This window comes from Dermochelys coriacea, chromosome 1 (genome assembly GCF_009764565.3).
Source record: "Dermochelys coriacea isolate rDerCor1 chromosome 1, rDerCor1.pri.v4, whole genome shotgun sequence".
NCBI classification, from domain to species: Eukaryota; Metazoa; Chordata; order Testudines; family Dermochelyidae; genus Dermochelys; species Dermochelys coriacea.
The window spans coordinates 271,422,685-271,443,168 of NC_050068.2; the positions used below are offsets into that span (position 1 = coordinate 271,422,685).

The 20,484-nt window shown below is 41.0% G+C and overlaps 1 protein-coding gene across 1 annotated transcript in view; it reads left to right on the forward strand.

Annotated features, from left to right (window-relative positions):
* EEA1 (early endosome antigen 1) overlaps positions 1 to 20,484 on the forward strand; it is a 140,665-nt gene that overhangs the window by 37,960 nt on the left and 82,221 nt on the right. The window contains 6 exon segments of the mRNA XM_038401122.2: positions 9,740 to 9,867; positions 17,092 to 17,146; positions 17,262 to 17,321; positions 18,259 to 18,298; positions 19,149 to 19,259; positions 19,348 to 19,469. Of these exon segments, the coding sequence (XP_038257050.2) occupies positions 9,740 to 9,867; positions 17,092 to 17,146; positions 17,262 to 17,321; positions 18,259 to 18,298; positions 19,149 to 19,259; positions 19,348 to 19,469 (516 nt within the window).

Consider the following 20,484-nt stretch of genomic DNA (forward strand, 5'->3'; position numbering starts at 1 on the left):
ATTCTTCCACTCTGCAGTGAAAAGTACATTCTATAATCTACTAATTATAATGCATTAGATGAATAAAAGTATTGTTAGTAAGGTAGGTAGAGAATATATCAACTTTAGATGCACCTTTCATGGCAGCTTGAAGATTAGATAGATACAAGTTTCAGAGTAGCAGCCGTGTTAGTCTGTATTCGCAAAAAGAAAAGGAGTACTTGTGGCACCTTAGAGACTAACAAATTTATCTATAAGTACTTGCTCACTTAAAAAAAAATCCTAAGTGAATTGCTGAATGTACTAGTGCCATGGAGATGAATGCTGGGAATTTGGAATAGTTTAGAAAGAAAGTCACAGGGAGGATAAAAGTCGATGACTTAAAAAAATCAGATTTTAAATTTAGATTAAACAGGGTTTACTTTCCAAAAAATCTATTTAAAATATAAAATTTTAAATGGACACTTACGTTAAGGCTTAAACATAGCTATTAAAATATTAAAACTAGTATTAAGCAGTACATGCTTGCTACCGAGTTTTAAAGAAAGTTAAACCACTGAACTGGTGGAAGTCACTAGCTAAACACCTGGAAGTAGAGTTTGTTGAAGCACTAAACCAGCTTTTGACAGTAGTAACCTTTTCTGCAGGTGCAGAGAGAATATTTTCTTCATTTCAGTTCAATGACTAGCTCATTCAAAGTGAAGAAACAAATGGGGAAAAAGCAGAAAATCTTGTTTTCCCTTTTCCAGTCTGTGACTAAAATTTGAGAGCGGACGGGTTCTGTTACATCTGAAATCTTGAAGCACATGGTGACCAGAAACAATCAGTTCACTAGCTAAAGTTAATATTTTCTTTCTTTAGTAAGACAGTTTGTTTTAAATGCAAAATATGCTTTGAAAAATTTTTCTTATGTATTCACATGTAAGGTAGATTTATGAATGATGATTAAAAAATTAAAATGTTGGTTTTGTACATTTTAATTGGATTTCCATCCAAATAGAGCTTGATACAAATTGCAAGTAAAAAATTTATCATATAGTAAATAAGAAATTTACCATTCACTATTTTTAACGTATGTAAAATTAAGAATCTGAATAAGTGTGTAAGGTAAGCAGTATAATTGCTTAAATAAAAGTATATCCTTCTAGTTAGCCAAAAGAGAGGCGGGGAAAAAAAACAACAATAAAAACACCAACAACCCTGCACCAAGTGTAATGTAAAGGCTATATTTAGTTGCATATCAACATGTTTTAAAGGTTACCATCAAATGAGAAACAACTTTTCTTTGGGAAAATAATTACAAACAAAATCAAGTTTTCCTGGCAAATAAGCATGCTAGTTGGGTGTAAATGTTTGCTTTCAGGAGAATAATCACAAAAGGGGAAGTTGTTCATCTAAAGCCTCATTTAGCACAACTACTGAATCCACAATCTGGTGTGCTTGTTTTGGGAACTTAATATGATAGTAAAAGTAAGGTGTTTGTTTATCTGGAGTTTAATAAATTATTAAAGGTTCCCACCCAATCTTTTTATAAATACCCTAATTCACTAAGTCAATAAAAAGACTAGTCAATTCCCTCAGATTAAATCAGATTTAAGTGTTTTATTTTACAAGTCAGGAAATAAGCATATAACAGGTGTGTTGTTACAGGGTAAATGCCATTTTAAACAATATATACATACTGTATATACTACTTAGGTGATTATATTTGAAGTTACCAGATAAAGCTGAGAATATTTAGTACACAATATGCTGTTTAGCTCATAAACTAAGTATAAAAGGCAAAACTAATTATGTAATCTTGTCATTATATGGTATGTAATTGCTGATTTTGCTACAGAAGAGTACAAATTATATATAAAATGGCAAAGCTTTCAGGGGCATTATAATTTCCATATAGTGAAGTTTGTTATCTGAATGTTACAGAAATATGAAGTGAGCTCGTGTCGGTGCAAGGCACTGAAGGGTAACATGATTTTTAAATATAGCATGTGTGAATAGAGAACAAAAAAGGCAGAAGGCTTTGATCTCACTTAGAACAATGCAAATAGGCCTTTGTCTGACGTTGTAAAAGGACTTTAAATTGGGTATAAATTACACTTACTTCCACTTTAGGGCCTCTTCATGTTGCTAGAGTAGTGTAAAGGTACTTTAGTGTAAATGAGAATCAGGCCCAGAGTGAAAGAGGGTGTATCTACACTGTTATTTTTTACAGTGAATTAATTGATTGTCAGTTAAATTGAGGTATTTTGGATGCCTGAAATGCCCTGCTGCTGCGTTCTCAGCAAGGGACACTTACAGCCAGCTTACAAACATGCAGGCCACACCTTGAGTATCCGTGTGCTAGACAGCTCTGGTTCAGCAGCTCTGACCCCAGCAGCCTGTCTGCAACCCCACTCTGGCTTCCACCAGCCCACCAATCAGCACGGTGACCCCAACACATTCCCAGTCCTGAATCTCCCTAAAACAGTGTGCCCCGAAATGTCCAGTCCTCACCTGAACCATTCAGAGAAATAAGGTTTGTTGCTCCTTCATAGAGACAAAAGTGCATTACAGCTTATTAACTGAACTGGGGTAGATACCCTCTTCCCTTCAAGCACACCACTGAGTTGGTTTATAGTAAAAATAAAACAAATTTATTAACAATATGACATAGGTTAAGTGATGCCAAGTAAAAGAAATAAAAGTAGAGATGATTAAAAGCAAATAAAAGTAAAAGCATGCACCTAAAGGGCTAAAACTTGATCTAGCAAGGTACAGGCTTTGTTCAAGATGGTTTCTCTCACCAATCTTCCTTCTTCCCAGCCATTGCTGATTTTCCCTCAGTCAGGATCTTCCATAGAAGTACAAGATGCTGCCTTTCCTTGTCTTCCTGTGGAAAGATCTTTGCCTAAGTAGGTTTCTCACTTATATTCAGGCCCAGAGACTTCAACCCTCCTTGGCTGAAGGACCGATCTTTCTCAGCTTACACGAGTTCTGGCCCCAAGTGTTCATCTAGTGATATATGCCAAAATGGCGTCTATTCTTGTTTATATTTTCCTAAATTCAATGACCTGGTTCTAGGAGACAGGATGACCGCATGCTGTTCTTCCCTTGTTCCTATCCTCCTGATTTTTATGTAAATAGGGCTTCCATTGTTTTTCATCACATCTTGCTCAGTTTCTTTGATACAAGTAGATAGCTGTGATGTTTCCCTCTGGGAGAGACCTTTTTCCTCTTTGGTCACAGACTGTAAAGTATAATATAAATAAGTATCCATAATTCCTTATGTAATGTTAATACATACTGTTCACAATGCTGTTGATCACCAGTGTGTTATAGGCTTTCATAAAACACTACACTTGATAAACTGCATATACTGCAATATTATATACCCTCAATTGATTAAATTACTTATCACCTGAGGTTCAGACCCCTGGTCTTTATAGCCCAGATAAAGTTTCTCTTCCCTGCCGGAAGCTGTTTCCTCCCCTGCATGGCTTTGTTTATCTGGTATATAAATAAGACCTTCATGGTGACGATGGGACTGCTCAGAGAAGCAAATACACATTTCTTTGTCCAGGGCAGACCTATTTACCTATTCCTCCAACATGCCTGGTTTAAATACTTTTTAGTCATCAGTACAGCATTTATCCATAACTCTTTACACATGGCATGCACATGCATCACACAAGAATATTAATGATTAGTGAGTTACTGGTTTTCCAATGTCACATTACATGACATCTTTTAGATACAGATAACCATAGTGAGTTGGGGTACATGGAGTTGGTCAGGCCAGCTGAAACTCATTAACTGATACCAGTGAACTCCTTGCACTCTGGCACTCAGATGCTCTTATGGTCAGACCCCCCTCTCCTAAAAAGCTGCAGGAAGGTTAGTCACTGACTGACCCAGAGGCAGCAGGTCAGAGCCTTCCTTCCTGAACAGGGCATCTGCCACCATAGTTTCTTTCCCCTTTAAATAGGGGGTTTGGCATATTTATCTGTTTAGTCTCCAGAACATAATATCAGAGACTATCCATAATTTCTTCTTTGAATGATGGTCCCTACTGTATGCCACTGTGGATTATGCATGCATACCATACGTTATGAAGCTGGAGAGTTTGAAAGTAGTGTCCATTGGTCCATGCACCTGTCCTGGTTCACCTTGTGCCTCTGACCGAGGTGATAAAGGGCAGGGTGGACTGACTGCCTCCAGTTCCTTCTCAATGCTGCATGGTCTGGGTTGGAACCATTAGTGTCCTCAGCTTTGGCTTCACGCTACAAAACAATTGCCATCTCAGCTGCTTCATTTGCAATTTAGATATTGCATGGTCATGTTGGCAGCAATAATTTCATCTCTAGAAAAGGGCATGTGGTTCATGGCTCTCGATATGAAGGACACTTACTTTAATGTAGATAGTATCAGAGGCATAGCTGTGTTAGTCTGTATCCACAAAAACAATGAGGAGGCTGGTGGCACATAGATATTTTCCCCACATACAGACACTTTCTTGGATTTAAGCTAGGCTGCGACCATGTTCAATATAGAGTACTGCCCTTCGATGCAGCAGCCCCCCGGAGTCTTTACCAATGTATTTTCAGTCATAGTGGCTCATGTCAGACTTCATGGCCGCCCTGTGTTTTCATTCCTTGTCAATTAGCTCCTTGCTGACAAATCGCACCAGGAAGCCTATGTATCAACCTCTATGATGCTCCACCTCCTTTCTTCACTGGGAATCAGTATAAACACACACAAATCTGCCCCCCCCCCCAGTCTCTAGACTTTATCAGGGCAGTCTTGAACTCTGTCATCCCAAGGGCATACCTGCCCACAGACAGGTTCCAGACTATCAGCAGCGATTCCCTAAGTCTCATCACAAGCAACCCTCAGGTACTGTTCAAAACATATCTTTCCCTACTTGACCTCATGGCTTTGTGCACTTGCATCATCCTGTTCACAAGACTCCACCTTCAGTGCCTGCAGACTTGGCTACAGTCATGATATTCCCTGAGCTGCCATTCCATGAACCTTGTGGTGACAGTCCCGACCAAGCTACTGTCCTCCCTCCTGTGGTGGACACATCCCCATTATGTATATGTGGGGGTCCCTTTTCTCCTCTCTTCTCCAGAGAGAACCATAATTATGGACACATCCCTCCTAGTTTGGGGAGCCTATATGAACAGCCACACAGCTCTAGGGGCTAGTGTACCTTGAAAATCCAGGATGCACATCAATATCCTGGAATTACAAGCAGTATGGAGGGTGTGAGAATACTTTCTCCCCTTCATCCACTGTCACTGTGTCCTTGTAATGTCAACAACTCTATGACTGTCATCTACCTCAACAAGCGAGGGGGAGTGAAATCGGCCTCCCTGTGTGCAGAAGCAATCCACCACTGGAATTGGTGCATAAGCAATCACATCACACTATGACCTGCTTACCTTCCAAGAAAGCTGAATGTGCTCTCTGACTTCCTCAGCAGACACTTTACACTGAACCATGGGTGGGAACTTCATAACATTTTCACTCTATGGCAGTGGTGGGCAATCTGGGGGCTGCACGCGGGCTGCCAGACCATTTGTTTACATTTGCACGGCCGCCTGCAGCTCCCAGTGGCTGCGGTTCGCCGTTCCTGGCCAGTGGGTCTGGCAGCCCGCCAGCGGATTACCCTGATGGGCTGCAGGTTGCCCACTACTGCTCTATGGGGAACCCCAACCACAGTCACTTCTCAAACAAACAGCAGATATACCACAAATTGCTCCAGAAAAACCCTAGGTCGTCGCTCCCCAGGTGATGCTTTGCTACTTTCCTGGTCAGACCAGTTCAATTATGCCTTCCCTCCACCGCTGCTCCTGCTGTGAGTCCTACAAAAGATCCAACCGGACAGAGCCAGGGTCATCTTGATCGCCCCCTTCTGGCCTAGATAATTCTGGTTCCCCAACCTCTTGTGTGTCTCATCGTGCCCACCGATTATCCTCCCAACATACCCCAAGCTCCTGACCCAGTGCAATGGCAAGATCAGACACCACAATCCGTGACTGCTCCACCTCATATTTGGATGGTATCATCTCTAGAACATTCATGCTCCTCAGCTGTATGAGAGATCCTCTCTAATAGCAGAAAGGACTCCACAAAGAAATGCTACCTAGCTAAATCCACTCCTGAGGGAATTCTGTGCCAAAAAATAAAAAATTCTACAAAATTCTGCAAATTTTATTTGTCAGTAAACAAATGTGGCTCCAGCATGGCAGTGGGGAGCACAGACAACAGGCTGCACTGAGCTGGGAGATCACCCGGAAGCTCCCAGCTCCCCTCGTACAGGGACTTGGCAGTGAGGCTGTACCTGACTCTGACATAGTGCAAGGGCCGGGCCTGCCCCAGAAACACTCCTGGACCCTGCCCCTCTGCGCCAGGTGCACCAGGTGTGGGTGGGCAGGCTCAGCCCTGCAGGATCCAAGTGTGGAGGGGCTTAGTGTGGGGGGGTATCCAGGTGTGGGATGAGAGGTTTCTGTGTGGGGAAATCTGGGTGCGGGCGGCTCAGTGGGAGATCTGGATGCACAGAGGCTCACTGGGGGTGGGGTTCTGGGTGCAAGGGCAATGGGACTCTGCAGGGGATCCAGGTGAAGGTGGTTGGGTCTCAGCGGGGAGGTCCGGGTGTCGGGAGATGGGGCTTGGCGGAGGGTTCAGTGGGGGAGTCCGGGTGCTGGGGGATTGGGGCTTGATGGGGGGGGGTCCCAGGTGCAGCTGTCTGGGGATCGGTGGGGCTGTGGGTGGGTCTTGTCTGGGGGGGAGGGGGGTAGGGCTTGTCAGGGTGAGGGTTCAATGGACCTGCTTAATGTGGGAGCCCCAGTTGCTGCTGCTGAGGGGATACCACATTCCAAGCTCCTGCTTCCTCCCGCGATTCCCCTATCCCCTTTTCTTCTCCATCTTCCCCTCACTTCCACATTCCCCTCTCCCTGCCCTGTTCCACCCCCTTCTTTCCCCACTGCCTCTGTCCCCACCCCCTCACCCTGCCTTCCCTCATTTCCTCACCCACCCACACCCAGCCCCACTGAGGGCACTCACTGTTGCACAGAAAAAAGGAAGGCTGGGCAGCTCTGCGCTTGCAGAAATTTGGAAGGGGGGGCACATAACCCCATGTGGTCCCCCCCCATGCCTCACCTCTGTTTGGAAGGGTGCAATCCTCCCCCCCAAAAAAAACTGCACCCATGGTCATCCCCGCACAGCTTCCCTTTGCTTCCCTGCCGTTTTCTGCAGGGAAGCATAGGAATTCTGTGGGGGGAGGGGATTTTTCTTTGGGTGCACAGTCACGCAGAATCCCCCCCAGGAGTATATATGGAAATCCTTCTCGTCTTGGGTGCAACACAGTAGCAGCCTACCACATACTTACAGATATTTTAGTCATTTTAACTATATCCTATCTTTAAAGACATACGGTCTGTCCACCAGCTCCTTACGAATGCATGTAGCTGCAATCAGTACATACCATCCCAACTACTCAGGACTACTTGATTTTCCACACTCTCTAACCAATACACTAGCCATCACCTTCAGCCCCCAACTAAAACCTCTCCAACGCATCATCAGGGATCTACAACCTATCCTGAAGGACGACCCATCACTCTCACAGATCTTGGGAGACAGGCCAGTCCTTGCTTACAGACAGCCTCCCAATCTGAAGCAAATACTCACCAGCAACCACACACCACACAACAGAACCACTAACCCAGGAACCTATCCTTGCAACAAAGCCTGTTGCCACATATCTATTCAGGGGACACCATCATAAGGCCTAATCACATCAGCCACACTATCAGAGGCTCGTTCACCTGCGCATCTACCAATGTGATATATGCCATCATGTGCCAGCAATGCCCCTCTGCCATGTACATTGGCCAAAAGGGACAGTCTCTACGTAAAAGAATAAATAGACACAAATCAGACGTCAAGAATTATAACATTCAAAAACCAGTTGGAGAACACTTCAATCTCTCTGGTCACTCGATTACAGACCTGAGGGTGGCTATCCTTCGACAAAAAAACTTCAAAAACAGACTCCAAGGAGAGACTGCTGAATTGGAATTAATTTGCAAACTGGATACAATTAACTTAGGCTTGAATAGAGACTGGGAATGGATGAGTCATTACACAAAGTAAAACTATTTCCCCATGTTATTTCTCCCTCCCCCCGCCCCCCACTGTTCCTCAGATATTCTTGTTAACTGCTGGAAATAGCCTACCTTGCTTGTCACCATGAAAGGTTTTCCTCCTTCTCCCCCCCCTCCCCCCCGCTGCTGGTGATGGCTTATCTTAAGTGATCACTCTCCTTACAGTGTATATGATAAACCCATTGTTTCATGTTCTCTGTGTGTGTATATCAATCTCCCCTCTGTATTTTCCACCAAATGCATCCGATGAAGTGAGCTGTAGCTCACGAAAGCTTATGCTCAAATAAATTTGTTAGTCTCTAAGGTGCCACAAGTACTCCTTTTCTTTTTGCGAATACAGACTAACATGGCTGCTACTCTGAAACCTGTCAATAGATTATGGAAAGGCTCAATAAGGACTTTCCTGCCTACTTAGAAGGTTCCACCGCAGTGGAACCTGAATCTCTTTCTCTCAGTGCTAAGAAGGCCCCCTCTTTGAGCCTTTAGCTATTTATTGCATGCCCCTACTGTCCATGAAAGGAGTGGTGTAACGGGGTCGGCACCTGCCTCTTGTGAGCGCTCCCTTTGGCCGATTCAGTGTCTGAAATCTCTGAGTTTGAAACGGGGCGGCACCCACCTCTTGTGAGCGCCCCTCTTCTGGTCGGGTGTGAGCTGCTGCTTCTTTGTTCTTGATGATGGGGTGGCACCTACCTTTCGCGAGCACCCCTGCCGATGGTTTCTTCAGCGTAGGGGGGCAGTGAAGAGCTGAGACTGAGAGGGAGGGGAGGGTTGCAGCAAACAGTCAATCAGCACAGGGCAGAGAAAGTCGAGTCAAACTTGTGGAAAGTTCTCTGAATGTCCCAAGGTCCCTGCGTTGGCTGCTTCTGCTTCTACTGGTTGGGGTTTCTGACTGGCTTTTCTCTTCAGTTTTCTCCCAAGCCCACATAAGAGGGAGGTGGGGAGACTACACCTGGGTCCTAGTGCCCCCAAAAGTTGTGTGTGTGGGGGTGTCTCTTCTGCACAGTTCTGTGTTCAGAGGGTTACTGGGGAGAGGGATGGGCTCGGCTGGGCCCCATTTTACTCTCTTCCCCCAGTGCAGCATCCCCAGCTTTGGCTGCTTCTGCCCCTGCTGGCTGGAGTTTCTGGCTGGCTCTTCTCTGCAATTTTTTATTCAGTCTGATTACTATGAGTGTGGTTCTCAAAAGGTCTCCATCCTAGGAAAATCTTTGAAAGGAACAGAACCCCTTTTTTAATAACAATTTTGTGAATGTGCCTTTTTAACACAGCCTTTCTTCAAACATTAAAAATAGTGACTGAGTCCTTTGTGATGCTACATTTCTTATAATTTATTACAATTCTGTGTACTAGTTCTGGGAGTGAAATTTAGCAATAGGTACAGTTTTACTGGAAAACAGCACTACATAATGAAACAGGGTGTTTATTTTATGCTTTTCTAGTCTTCTCTACTTTCCATAATGTCAGAGAAATAGATAAGTGGTATTTTTTAAGATAACTACTCTCCTACATTTTATTTTTCCTGTTAAACGGTACCAATGAAACTCTCGGTTAGGATGAAAAGGATTGGAAAAGGCAAAAACTACTGTTGAATTTTCTTTCCTTTATAATAGGGCTTTATTTGTCCTCTGTGTATGAAATCTCATGGATCTGCTGAAGAACTTTTCAAGCACTATGAAGTAGTTCACGGATCTGGCATCGATTCAAGTCATGGAGGAGAAGAGCATCCTTCACTGAAAAGGTGGAACAATATTAATTTGTGCATTTAGTCTTCTGTCTAATTACATTTAAGTATGTACTAATCTGAACAGTTAATTATGCAGTGAAGTATTTAAATCATAATGCCCCATTTCTAAAACCAATTAAAATATTAGTTTAATACTATGCTAGCTGATACTAGACTGGTGATAGATGAAAACTGGATTTACATATTGATATTGTTAATTCCATTGGTTGCCTATAATCCTGTTGATTAGGAGGTGGTGTTGACTCTTATGTCTGTAGCTGGAGTTGATGGGGGTAGCTCATGGCTTGATTCCCTTCTTATTTGAGCATTCCCAGAAATTGATTTTGGGATCTTGTTCCTTGTCCCTGAGGATTTGTTCATGCAAGGTTCCATCTTGTTTCCCCTTTGATTCAATGGATATATGGGGCTGTTGTACATTTCAGCCTGTATTACTTCCATTTTATGCATTTCATAACTCTCGTCTTGATTGTGCATAGCAATAAGATGGTGAGCCGCTTTTGAGTGTGGTCACATACTGTGTGAGAACATGTGATGCTAATATAATAAAGGTGTAGATTGTATAACTCTGCTGGGTTCAACTAATATCTTGACTAGCTGTTGTCTTAACCGTGGAGCAAACCCTCTGTGATTGATAAAAATAATAAGCCAAAAATGATAAATAATATAATTAAAACATCGATAACCTATTGAACTCATAAAGATGAAGGATAGGGTTTTTGTAAAGAAAAGAACATAACATTTAACATGCAATGGCTATTAAGTTAGAGTCCATTGTGGGAAAATAAAAATATATAAAACAAAATCCAAAACCTATTTGTGACTGTCTGTAGGAAGAAGGCGCTCCCATTTCTTTCCAATTGCAATTGGGATAGGCCAAGAGCCATCTTGGGCATTGACAGAAGCAGAGCAGCAGGGCACAAAATGGCAGGGCAGGACATCCATCAAAACCCCATTGCTCACAGCCAGTGACCATTGGAGATCTTCTTTTCACATACTGATCTGGAAGCTTTTCCTGACTGAGAGTTATCCAATTGGCATGGGATCTTGATGACTTCACTCAGCTGAACATGCTCATTCTACTAAATTCGATAGCTGTAGTGGAGCTGTCAAAGAGTCTTTCTCTGTAGCTCAGCAAAGGAAAGAGTACACATTAACATTTGAGTCTTTTAATGTTTTGAATGTTTTTTTAACATATTTCTCTTATTACATGTAAAACAAATTATTTCTGCTCAAATTGGTGAAACAACCATTCAAATAAACTAATAAAAATGATTTTTCTAGGATATTTTTTAGAAAGTAACAAGTAGCATGACTTAATGATGACATTAAAAATGAAGTAGGTAGGGCTAATATTAAATACCCTCCCCAATCCTTCATCAGTTAAGACTTGTGAACATAGGGGTGAAGGCTGGGGATTAGGCCTTTGGGAAGAAGTGTACTTTAAGATGTGAGTCTACTCTTAAAAGTGAGTCTGTACAATTGGCATTGTAGGTTTCCATGTTTATTTTCATCTGCTTATCAAATGTGCTCAGTTTGCAAGTAAAACGATGGGGAATCTTTTGTTCGCTTTTTTTTCCCGTCTACGTGCCAGCCCTGCAAATTCAGCATAGTCTCTGAGAGTCAAGCTGAGTCCTTTCCATCTCGTGTATCATCACCAGTAATTAATAAAGGTTCTATAGGTCAAATTGTGCCTTCAGTAACACCTTGTCTTCAGTGAGGTTGCACAGGTGTAACTGACTGGAATGCAGTAAACAATTCTGTCGATGATACATAAGATGGATTGCATCCACAGCTCACTCAGTATTAGTTTTGCTGTTTTGCGGGGAAAGAAGACAAAGAACAATACAAATTTACTTTGCTCACTAACGTGAGTAGATGTGCCCCTCAGTACACATTGGGAACAGATTTGCTGAGTAAGATAATGTTTTTATAGTCATTGTCACACATCACATAAAAGAGGAACTTAAAGTATATCTGGATCAAGGATGATATATCAGATTTAGGGGGGCTGCATAGAAGAAGGATTGAAGACAGAAGTGGGAGAAGGACTGGGAGTCATGTAGCTCAAGGGGAGCAAAAAGAAATAAGAGTTCTTATATACAAGGGCTTGTATACACAGGAGAGATTTACAAGTTCTTAAGCTGATATAGTTATACCAGTATAATTCCCTGTGTGGACACCCTTTTAGTGCAGAATAAGAGTGGCCTTTTCAGTTTAACATAAACCTCTTTCCAGAGTGACATAAGCATAAATGAGGAAAAAGACTCTCTTTTACTGAAATGAGTGTCCACACAGAGAGTTATATGGTATGGTATAAATATATTGGTTTAACTTCGTGCCTCAAGTTATACCAAATAAAGATTTCCATTTAGACAAGGCTTAGAAAGATGAAATATAGCTAACTATTTTGGAATCGGGCCAGGAAAAGCACAGTATTGTGAAAAGTGTCATTTTTTCTAATGAAAGCCAAGGTGTGAATTTAAACTGACATAGTTATATCAGTATAACCCCTCTGCGTGAACACTTTTGTTCAAGTATAAGAGAGTTTTTTCAGTTTAGCTTAAACCTCTTCCCAACTGACACAAACTAAACTAAAAAAAGCCACTTTTATAGAGAATATGTGTGTCCACATGGGTGGTTATGGTGATATAACTATATCTGTATGAATATGTCAGTATAACTGGTCAAACATTCCTGCTTAGAGAAGACCTAAATCCCATTATTGCTTTAAATGGATAACTTACAATATAGACATAACTAGTGAGACACTAATAATATTTATCAGAGATTTTCTTTTTTATATAGTGACCCTGAATTCTTGTGTATTGTTTTTTGTATCAGCCTTTCGTTGTGACTGGGGCCTCAGATTATTACTGCATACCAATAATAAGAGAAAGAAATAATGTGTTGTTGGCAGTAATATGGCTGCTTCATTCCACATTAAGGGTGGCTGCATTTCAGTGATGTGATGTGATCCTTATGTGTATAGTTTTGTAATTCATCAAGGTGAATTGAGATTTTAGAAAAGTGCTATGCAAACTGATTAATAATCATTTCCTCCTCATATTTCGTTTTCCTGGGCAACTAGAACATCAGGCTTCTGAGTGAAATTTGAGAGTTACAAGCCCCAGGGTTTTGAACATCAGCGCATTCAGGCCCTCAAATTGGTGTAACTATTGGGCATATTGAATTGCTTCTTGGGTTAAATATTATATAACTGCATATTTCAGAACAAATAGGATAGCATACTCCTAGCATTGGCCCTTGATACTATATGGGAAATGAGGGGGAACTAGCCTGCACTTTTAATAACATGGACTATAACACAGCTAAACATTTTAATACACTATCTTGCAATTCTAAAGTTCTATTATTTAGTTGATACAATTCAGTAAAACAGAATATAGGACTAAATCAAGTTTATTTGCATATTTAACTGTTCCACTGTTTTGGGGTCTGTCTGACCCCAGTGCACACACAAATTTAAATAAAAATTGGTATGACAAACCTGTACTTCTTCATATGTTAAATATGCTCAAATTAGGATGGGGTCAATCTTCCCACATTGGTTTTATTATATTACCTACTGTGATTTTTGTGTAGCAAAAAAAAGTCACCAAAAAGGTAACGGGGTCAGCTAGAATCATAGAATATTAAGGTTGGAAGAGACCTCAGGAGGTCATCTAGTCCAACTCCCTGCTCAAAGCAGGACCAACAGCAACTAAATCATCCCAGCCAAGGCTTTGTCAAGGCAGGCCTTAAAAACCTCTAAGGATGGAGATTCCACCACTTCCCTAGGTAACCCATTCCAGTGCTTCACCACCCTCCTAGTGAAATAGTGTTTCCTAATATCCAACCTAAACCTCCCCCACTGCAACTTGAGACCATTGCTTCTTGTTCTGTCATCTGCCATCACTGAGAACAGCCTAGCTCCAACCTCTTTGGAACCCCCCTTCAGGTAATCAAACCCCCCCTCACTCTTCTCTTTTGCAGACTGAATAAGCCCAGTTCCCTCAGCCTCTCCTCATAATCATATGCCCCAGCCCCCAATCATTTTCATTGCCCTCTGCTGGACACTCTCCAATTTGTCCACAATCTTTCTGTTGTGTGGGAACCAAAACTAGATGCAATACTCCCAGGTGTGGCCTCACCAGTGCCGAATAGAGGGGAATAGTCACTTCCCTCGATCTGCTGGCAATGCTCCTATTAATACAGCCCAATATGCCATTGGCCTTCTTGGCGACAAGGGCACACTGCTGACTCATATCCAGCTTCTCATCCACTGTAATCCCCAGGTCCTTTTCTGCAGAACTGCTGCCTAGCCATTCGGTCCCTATTCTGTAGTGGTGGATGGGATTCTTCCTTCGTAAGTGCAGAACTCTGCACTTGTCCTGGTTGAACTTCATCAGATTTCTTTTGGCCCAATCCTCCAATTTGTCTAGGCACTCTGGACCCTATTCCTACCCTCCATCGTATCTACTTCTCCCCGCAACTTAGTGTCATCTGCGAACTTGCTGAGGGTGCAATTAATTCCATCATCCAGATCATTAATAAAGTTGTTGAACAAAACCGGCCCCAGGACCAACCTCTGGGGCGCTCTGCTTGATACTGGCTGTCAACTAGACATCAAGCCATTGATCATTACCCGTTGAGCCCGACAATCTAGCCAGCTTTCTATCCACCATATAGTCCATTAATCCACTCCATATTTTTTTAACTTGCTTGCAAGAATACTGTGGGAGATGGTATCAGAAGCTTTGCTAAAGTCAAGATACATCACATCCACCACTTTCCCCATATCCACAAAGCCAGTTGTCTCATCATAGAAGGCAATCAGGTTGGTCACTTGGTGAATCCATGTTGACTGTTCCTGATCACCTTCCTCTCCTTCAAGTGCTTCAAAATGGATTCCTTGAGGACCTGATCCATGATTTTGCCGGGGACTGAAGTGAGGCTGACAGGTCTGTAGTTCCCAGGGTTCTCTTTTTTCCCTTTTTTAAACATGGGCACTATATTTCCCTTTTTCCAATCATCCAGGACCTCCTAGTTAGACTGCCTCAATGTTAGTCAGTGGGAAAAATGAAAGTACTACATTTTCAAGGTCTTTGGGGATCTCCTGCACCCCAAATACATAAACAAAAATTAAATAAAACATGACAGGCAAGCCACTGACTCTTTTTTTCTTTAGGTATTCTCAAAGTATGATAAGGAGAGCTTGTTAGCATTGGTTTTATCTTCATACTCTATTGTGGTTTTAGTGTAGCAAAAAGGGTCATTAAAAAGTTATTGGGGTCAGTTAGACCTGAAATTAATTATGCAACTATTCCAGCACAGATGGTTTTTATGTTGAGGCAGCAGTTATGATATGATTATATCAGTCTTTCAGCATTGTTTTTAATCTTCACTGTTTCAGTGTTTTTTGTCATTCCCCCCACCCCCCCCAAAAGTACCAAAGGGTTCTTGGGGATCTGTGAGACTCCAGATAACATTTGCCTCATGTATCATCACAGTTGTCCAGCAAATTGAGTTTCTTTGAAGATAATGCCATCAAATTGGTTTTCTGTTGCTAGGAAGAATTTCTGGGGAAGCAACAACTGTCAGATACATTTTCTGACAAATCCATGCTTGACAGATGCTGTGACTGGGGCAAAGATGCATTATTGGATTGCACATGCACATTGCATGTCTGAAGGCATATGTTGTTTAGATTTTGTTGAATCACAAGTGGCATAATACATCCTTGAATAAGAGATGAATGTTTCTCAGGGACCTGGGTACAGAAATTTTTAGTGCACTGGTACATGAAAGGAACATTCCAGCCTTTCCTAAGGCTTCTAGGGAAGTAGTGTCCAGTGTCCTGGATACTGATCCAGAGACTAATGGGGAAAATGTTGCATCTGTTCCAGGAAATGAGATAGAAAAACACACAAAAAGTGTGTGAAGTTTAAAAACTTACTATTTTTAGAACATATGTCACCTGTTAGCTCCATTTGTTCAAAGAAGTAGGTCATTTATTGCAACTTTGCTGTGTTTGTGCCTTTTATATTGTTGCTGTTGCTATCTATTTTCATTGTCTAAACATGGAGTCAGTTAGCCCCCAATACCTGTAGAGTGTGTTCCTTTTTTAAAAACGTGTTTCATCATGGGGTCAATTAGACCACAGCACAAGTACTGTGTAATGTGGTTCTTCTTTGAATAATGTCTCTAGGGCTGCTCCACCGCAGGTATGCTTGCATCTCTGTGCTGTTGACCGGTTGGGAGATGAATCAATTAGTTCATGTGAAACGGGGAGGTTACCTTAGGAATGCATTTTGGATGTGGCCTGAGTGTAACCTTGTCCCGAAAGAATACCATGTAGGGGGGATGTGCACTGGAGCCGCTATTTCTCCTGGTCGAAGTAATTGCTGTCAGGAAGGCCGTTTTCACTGAGAGGTATGTAAGTGAATAGGTGGCCCTGGGTTCAAAAGGAGGCCTAGTCAGTCATCTCAACACCAGGTTTAAGTCCCATGTGGGAGTAGGAAGTCAAGGGGGCGTAGCACACTGACTAGCCTCATGGTGTGGCACAAGGAAAGACAGTGCATGTGTGGGCCTAATGGACACTGCTACCGAAGTTCTCTGATCAGCAGCCCAGAGACACAAGCACACCTATAGTGGAGCACCCATAGAAACACACATCTCGAAGAGCCATCATTACTGCAAAAGGTGAGTAACTTCTTCTTCTGAATCTAGAAAGTTTTAACTTATTCATAATTTTATAGTTCACTGGTTACAAATAAAGTCAGTTTGAAATGCATCCCATGTGTTATCTCCAATTTTCACATATTAGGGGTGTCCAAGACCCCAATATGGAAATAGTTGGGTTATTTTTGGTCCAATACAAGGGTTAAAAGAAAATTCCATAAACTGTAATGCAATTACTCATTCTGAGAATAGACCAAATACATTACTAAAAATTATTAAGATATTTAAGGTGACTAAGCACTTTTAAAATCTGGTGATTAGTGTGAAAATGAGATATTATATGGCAGTTCAGTTTGCATTAAATTAAAAAAAATAAAAAATGTAAGACTGTATTAAGACACTGATCAAATGTGAGGTGTCCTGTATCCAGCTTATGTAATAATAAAGCTGAATAGGAACTATTACATGTACTGGAAGTTTAATCAAAAAAATTTAACCATGACTTATTCATTTCTCAACTCCCGGATCTTTATTCAGCAATGAAATATCACTACTCCGACAAGAAATTCAAGACTTGCAAGCTTCACTTAAGGTTGGAAATTAATTTTATTTGAATATAGTTCCTGGTTTCAAATTGTGAAGTGTGCTAGCAGCTTAAATTGTGAGTTTGTAATACACTTTCTCTCCCTGCCCCCCCCCTTGTTTAGGAGGAGAGATGGTACTCAGAAGAGCTGAAGAAAGAATTAGAAAAAGTGCAGCGGCAGCAAGTAATTGCTTTAAAATACTTGAAGCAGGTTTACAACAAGCAGTTTATTATCATCTTTGACATTGAAGATTAATACCTTGTTGTAAGGCACGTGGCCCAATTCAGTTAGTTCCATAAATTGATTCCTGAGGTGTCTTAAAAAATCAGTTGTATATACAGTAAAATAACTGTGTATGAGGTTAAAGGGATGTTAAAGGTGCTATGATTGTCCATTACTACATGCCCTTTAATTTCCAGTCAGATTTTTCCTCACAGTATGCTCATTCAGACCATTCCTAGGTTATCTGTCTCTTCACTGTTATTGCATCTATTTGAGAAACTGTAGTTTTATTGCTTCCAAAGTATTTCTGAAAATGGCAATATAATCTTAAACCCCCCCAAAATCTTCTCCAAAAACATCCACCAAACAAAGTTAATTGTAGCCTCTTTCACCGTATTAAACTTCCCTCCTGAAACAATGGAACTCTAATTTATTTTCATATATAGAAGAGTTACTTCAGAACTGATTTATACAAACCTCAGAAATAGGAATTAGGGATGGATTTCGCTCTATATGTGAAAGATTAAAAGTATAGAATTGCTTGAACCTTTTGGGAAAATCTCTCTTTCCATTCTTTGCTGCTGCTCCTTTTGCATGTAATAGTGTGTATAACAACATATATTGCTGTAAAGGCAGATTTCAGCATTGGAGTCTTGCTGTTCTGCATCAGTATGACAGCTAAGTGACAGCTAAGATAAGATGATGGAAAGTCGTCTTGGCCTTTTCTGTCCTAAATTGCTTTGCAGCATTGAAGCACGTAAGTCTATTTTCGTAAACTTTCTAGAGGCTTCAAGTATGGAATTCTTTCAAATGCTCAGGAAATGTCTGCTATTGAAACTTTTGTTATTACCTTTACTGTTTAGTGACACACTTATTCTTCATTTTTTCTTTTCTTAAGGAATCTAAGCCTGATGGAGTGACAACGTCTGCATCTACAGGTGAGAAATATTTTAATAGAGAAGTTTCTACATTGCATTGAAATACTACAGTACTGTATGTTAGAAAAATTAAGTTAAGTGAAACATCAGATTGGATGAAAAATACTGTTTCCTATATGAAAGGCTAAAATGGTGCAATTATGTAATGTCTTCTGTTGCCTAAATTTTTTTCAATAAGTTTATAGGGACATGTAAGGTTGCCTTATTCATTTTTAGAATAAAGAAATATTAGAAAGAGGTTGATTGGTTCCACCATTTCTAGGATTAAGGAGGTGAAATTATTGTGACCATAAAAGTACTTCTGATCATGGTTTTGATTTCTGAACATGTTCTTAATCATTTTAAGTGATCGTTGACATTCGAATTACACCAGTTGTCAGTGCTCATTCTGTTGACTTCAGTGCCAGTCTTCCCTGCTTGCTGCCAAAGAAAACACTTTTTTTAAAATCTGCATGTTTATAATTTTTTTTGTTCCATGTTATATTTGCATGAGACACTCATGAAATAATAACTTTTCTTATGTACACACACAATCTCTGGCTGACCTTATTAAATAACTTCTGATTGCACCTCAGGGCTTAGAAATTAGCAGTGTACAAAAAGTGACCAAAATGGATAAACTAATTTCCAATGGTTAGCTAGATTATGAGCTCATTCCTCAAAATGCTGTGCTCACCATCCTGTTCCAGCAAAGCACTTGAGCGCATGTTTAACTTTAAGCTTATGACCAGTCCTGTTGAAGGTTAAGTGAGCTTTGGTGAGTTACTCATTTGTAATGCTCTTTTATCAATATGAGTTTATGTATAACCTCTGATTTTAGTTTTTTCAATATATACTGCTGTTTTTGAAGTAGAAACATTAGAACGGCAACTCGAAGAGACCCAAGTAGAAAATTTTAATATTAAGCAGATGAAAGACCTGTTTGAGCAAAAAGCCGCACAGCTGGCTACTGAAATTGTAGGTAAGTACATAAAATTATTATGCAATCGGTTCTTCTTTTAATTAAAACCTGAATGAATGATCTTTTGCATAACTTCCTTTTTAACTAGATATTAAGGCAAAGTATGATGAGGAAATGAGCCTTCGAGAAAGTGCAGAGCAGAAAGTGACAAACTTGATGCAAGAACTACAGAAAGAGAGAGCCATAATAGAAGATTTAAAGACTGAACTGGTAACTCATACCACATTTTTTATTATTTATTTATTTATTTATTTATTGTGCCTTTCCCAAATGAGAAGGAGAGAGTTTTCAGTCATTTGCCCATTCTAAACATAATCTTAAAATAGACTATCATTGTTTACTTGGACAGTGATTTATTTGTGAGAGGAAGAAGGGCTCAGAAAATCCCCTCTTCTAAACTATCTCTTCCATTGCTCTAAACTTCCAGTAACTTCCCAGCCAAGGAATGTATGTTCTGCCTGCTCTGGTTATTCAGTGATTTGCATTATTGTTAGGTATGTATGACATGATGCTTGTTTGTGTTCTGTTCAGAGGCCTGTGTGTGGCTTCCCTCATTTCAGGATTTTCATAAACAAAATATTAATCCTCATACATGTTTTATTTAGGCCTAATTTTGCAACTCTTACTGACTATGATTAGAATATACTCATGTGAATAGATCCATTGTTGTTGACTTCAATGGGTGTCTCTATATTAGCCTTTTTCCCCTCATGTTTTTCACTGTCGCTGCCACCGGGCAACTGCATTCATAAGAGCAGCTCTGCCCAGACCTCGGTGATGTGCTGGTTAAAAGGCTGGCAGCTGTCATCACTTTGTCTACACTGGTGTTACTGTTGTTGCTCTTGGCTGCCCAGGGCACATGTATTCCAAGAGTGTGGCTCCACAAAGACAAAATACTAAAGAAAAGTTATTCCTAGTAACCCCTTTTCACAATCATGGTTTCAGAGGAAGCTACCCAGCAGCCTTTCTTCTATATAAGGAAAAGCAGAGTAGCCAGGAGGTGCCTTCTAGCCTCCTGTCATCCTTATTCACTCACTCAACTGTGAAACTTGGGCTCTGGATTTTTCTTTTCCTCTTCTGTATTGCTGTTGATTAGTGGCCGTTCTTCATTCCTCTAACCACCCCTTCCTGCCACTGCAATCCTTCAGCTGCCCAACCTCACTCTCCCGGCCGTTGTGCTTCTGTCCCTCCTTCTCCCCTTCCTCTCTGACTCCCATCTCATCTT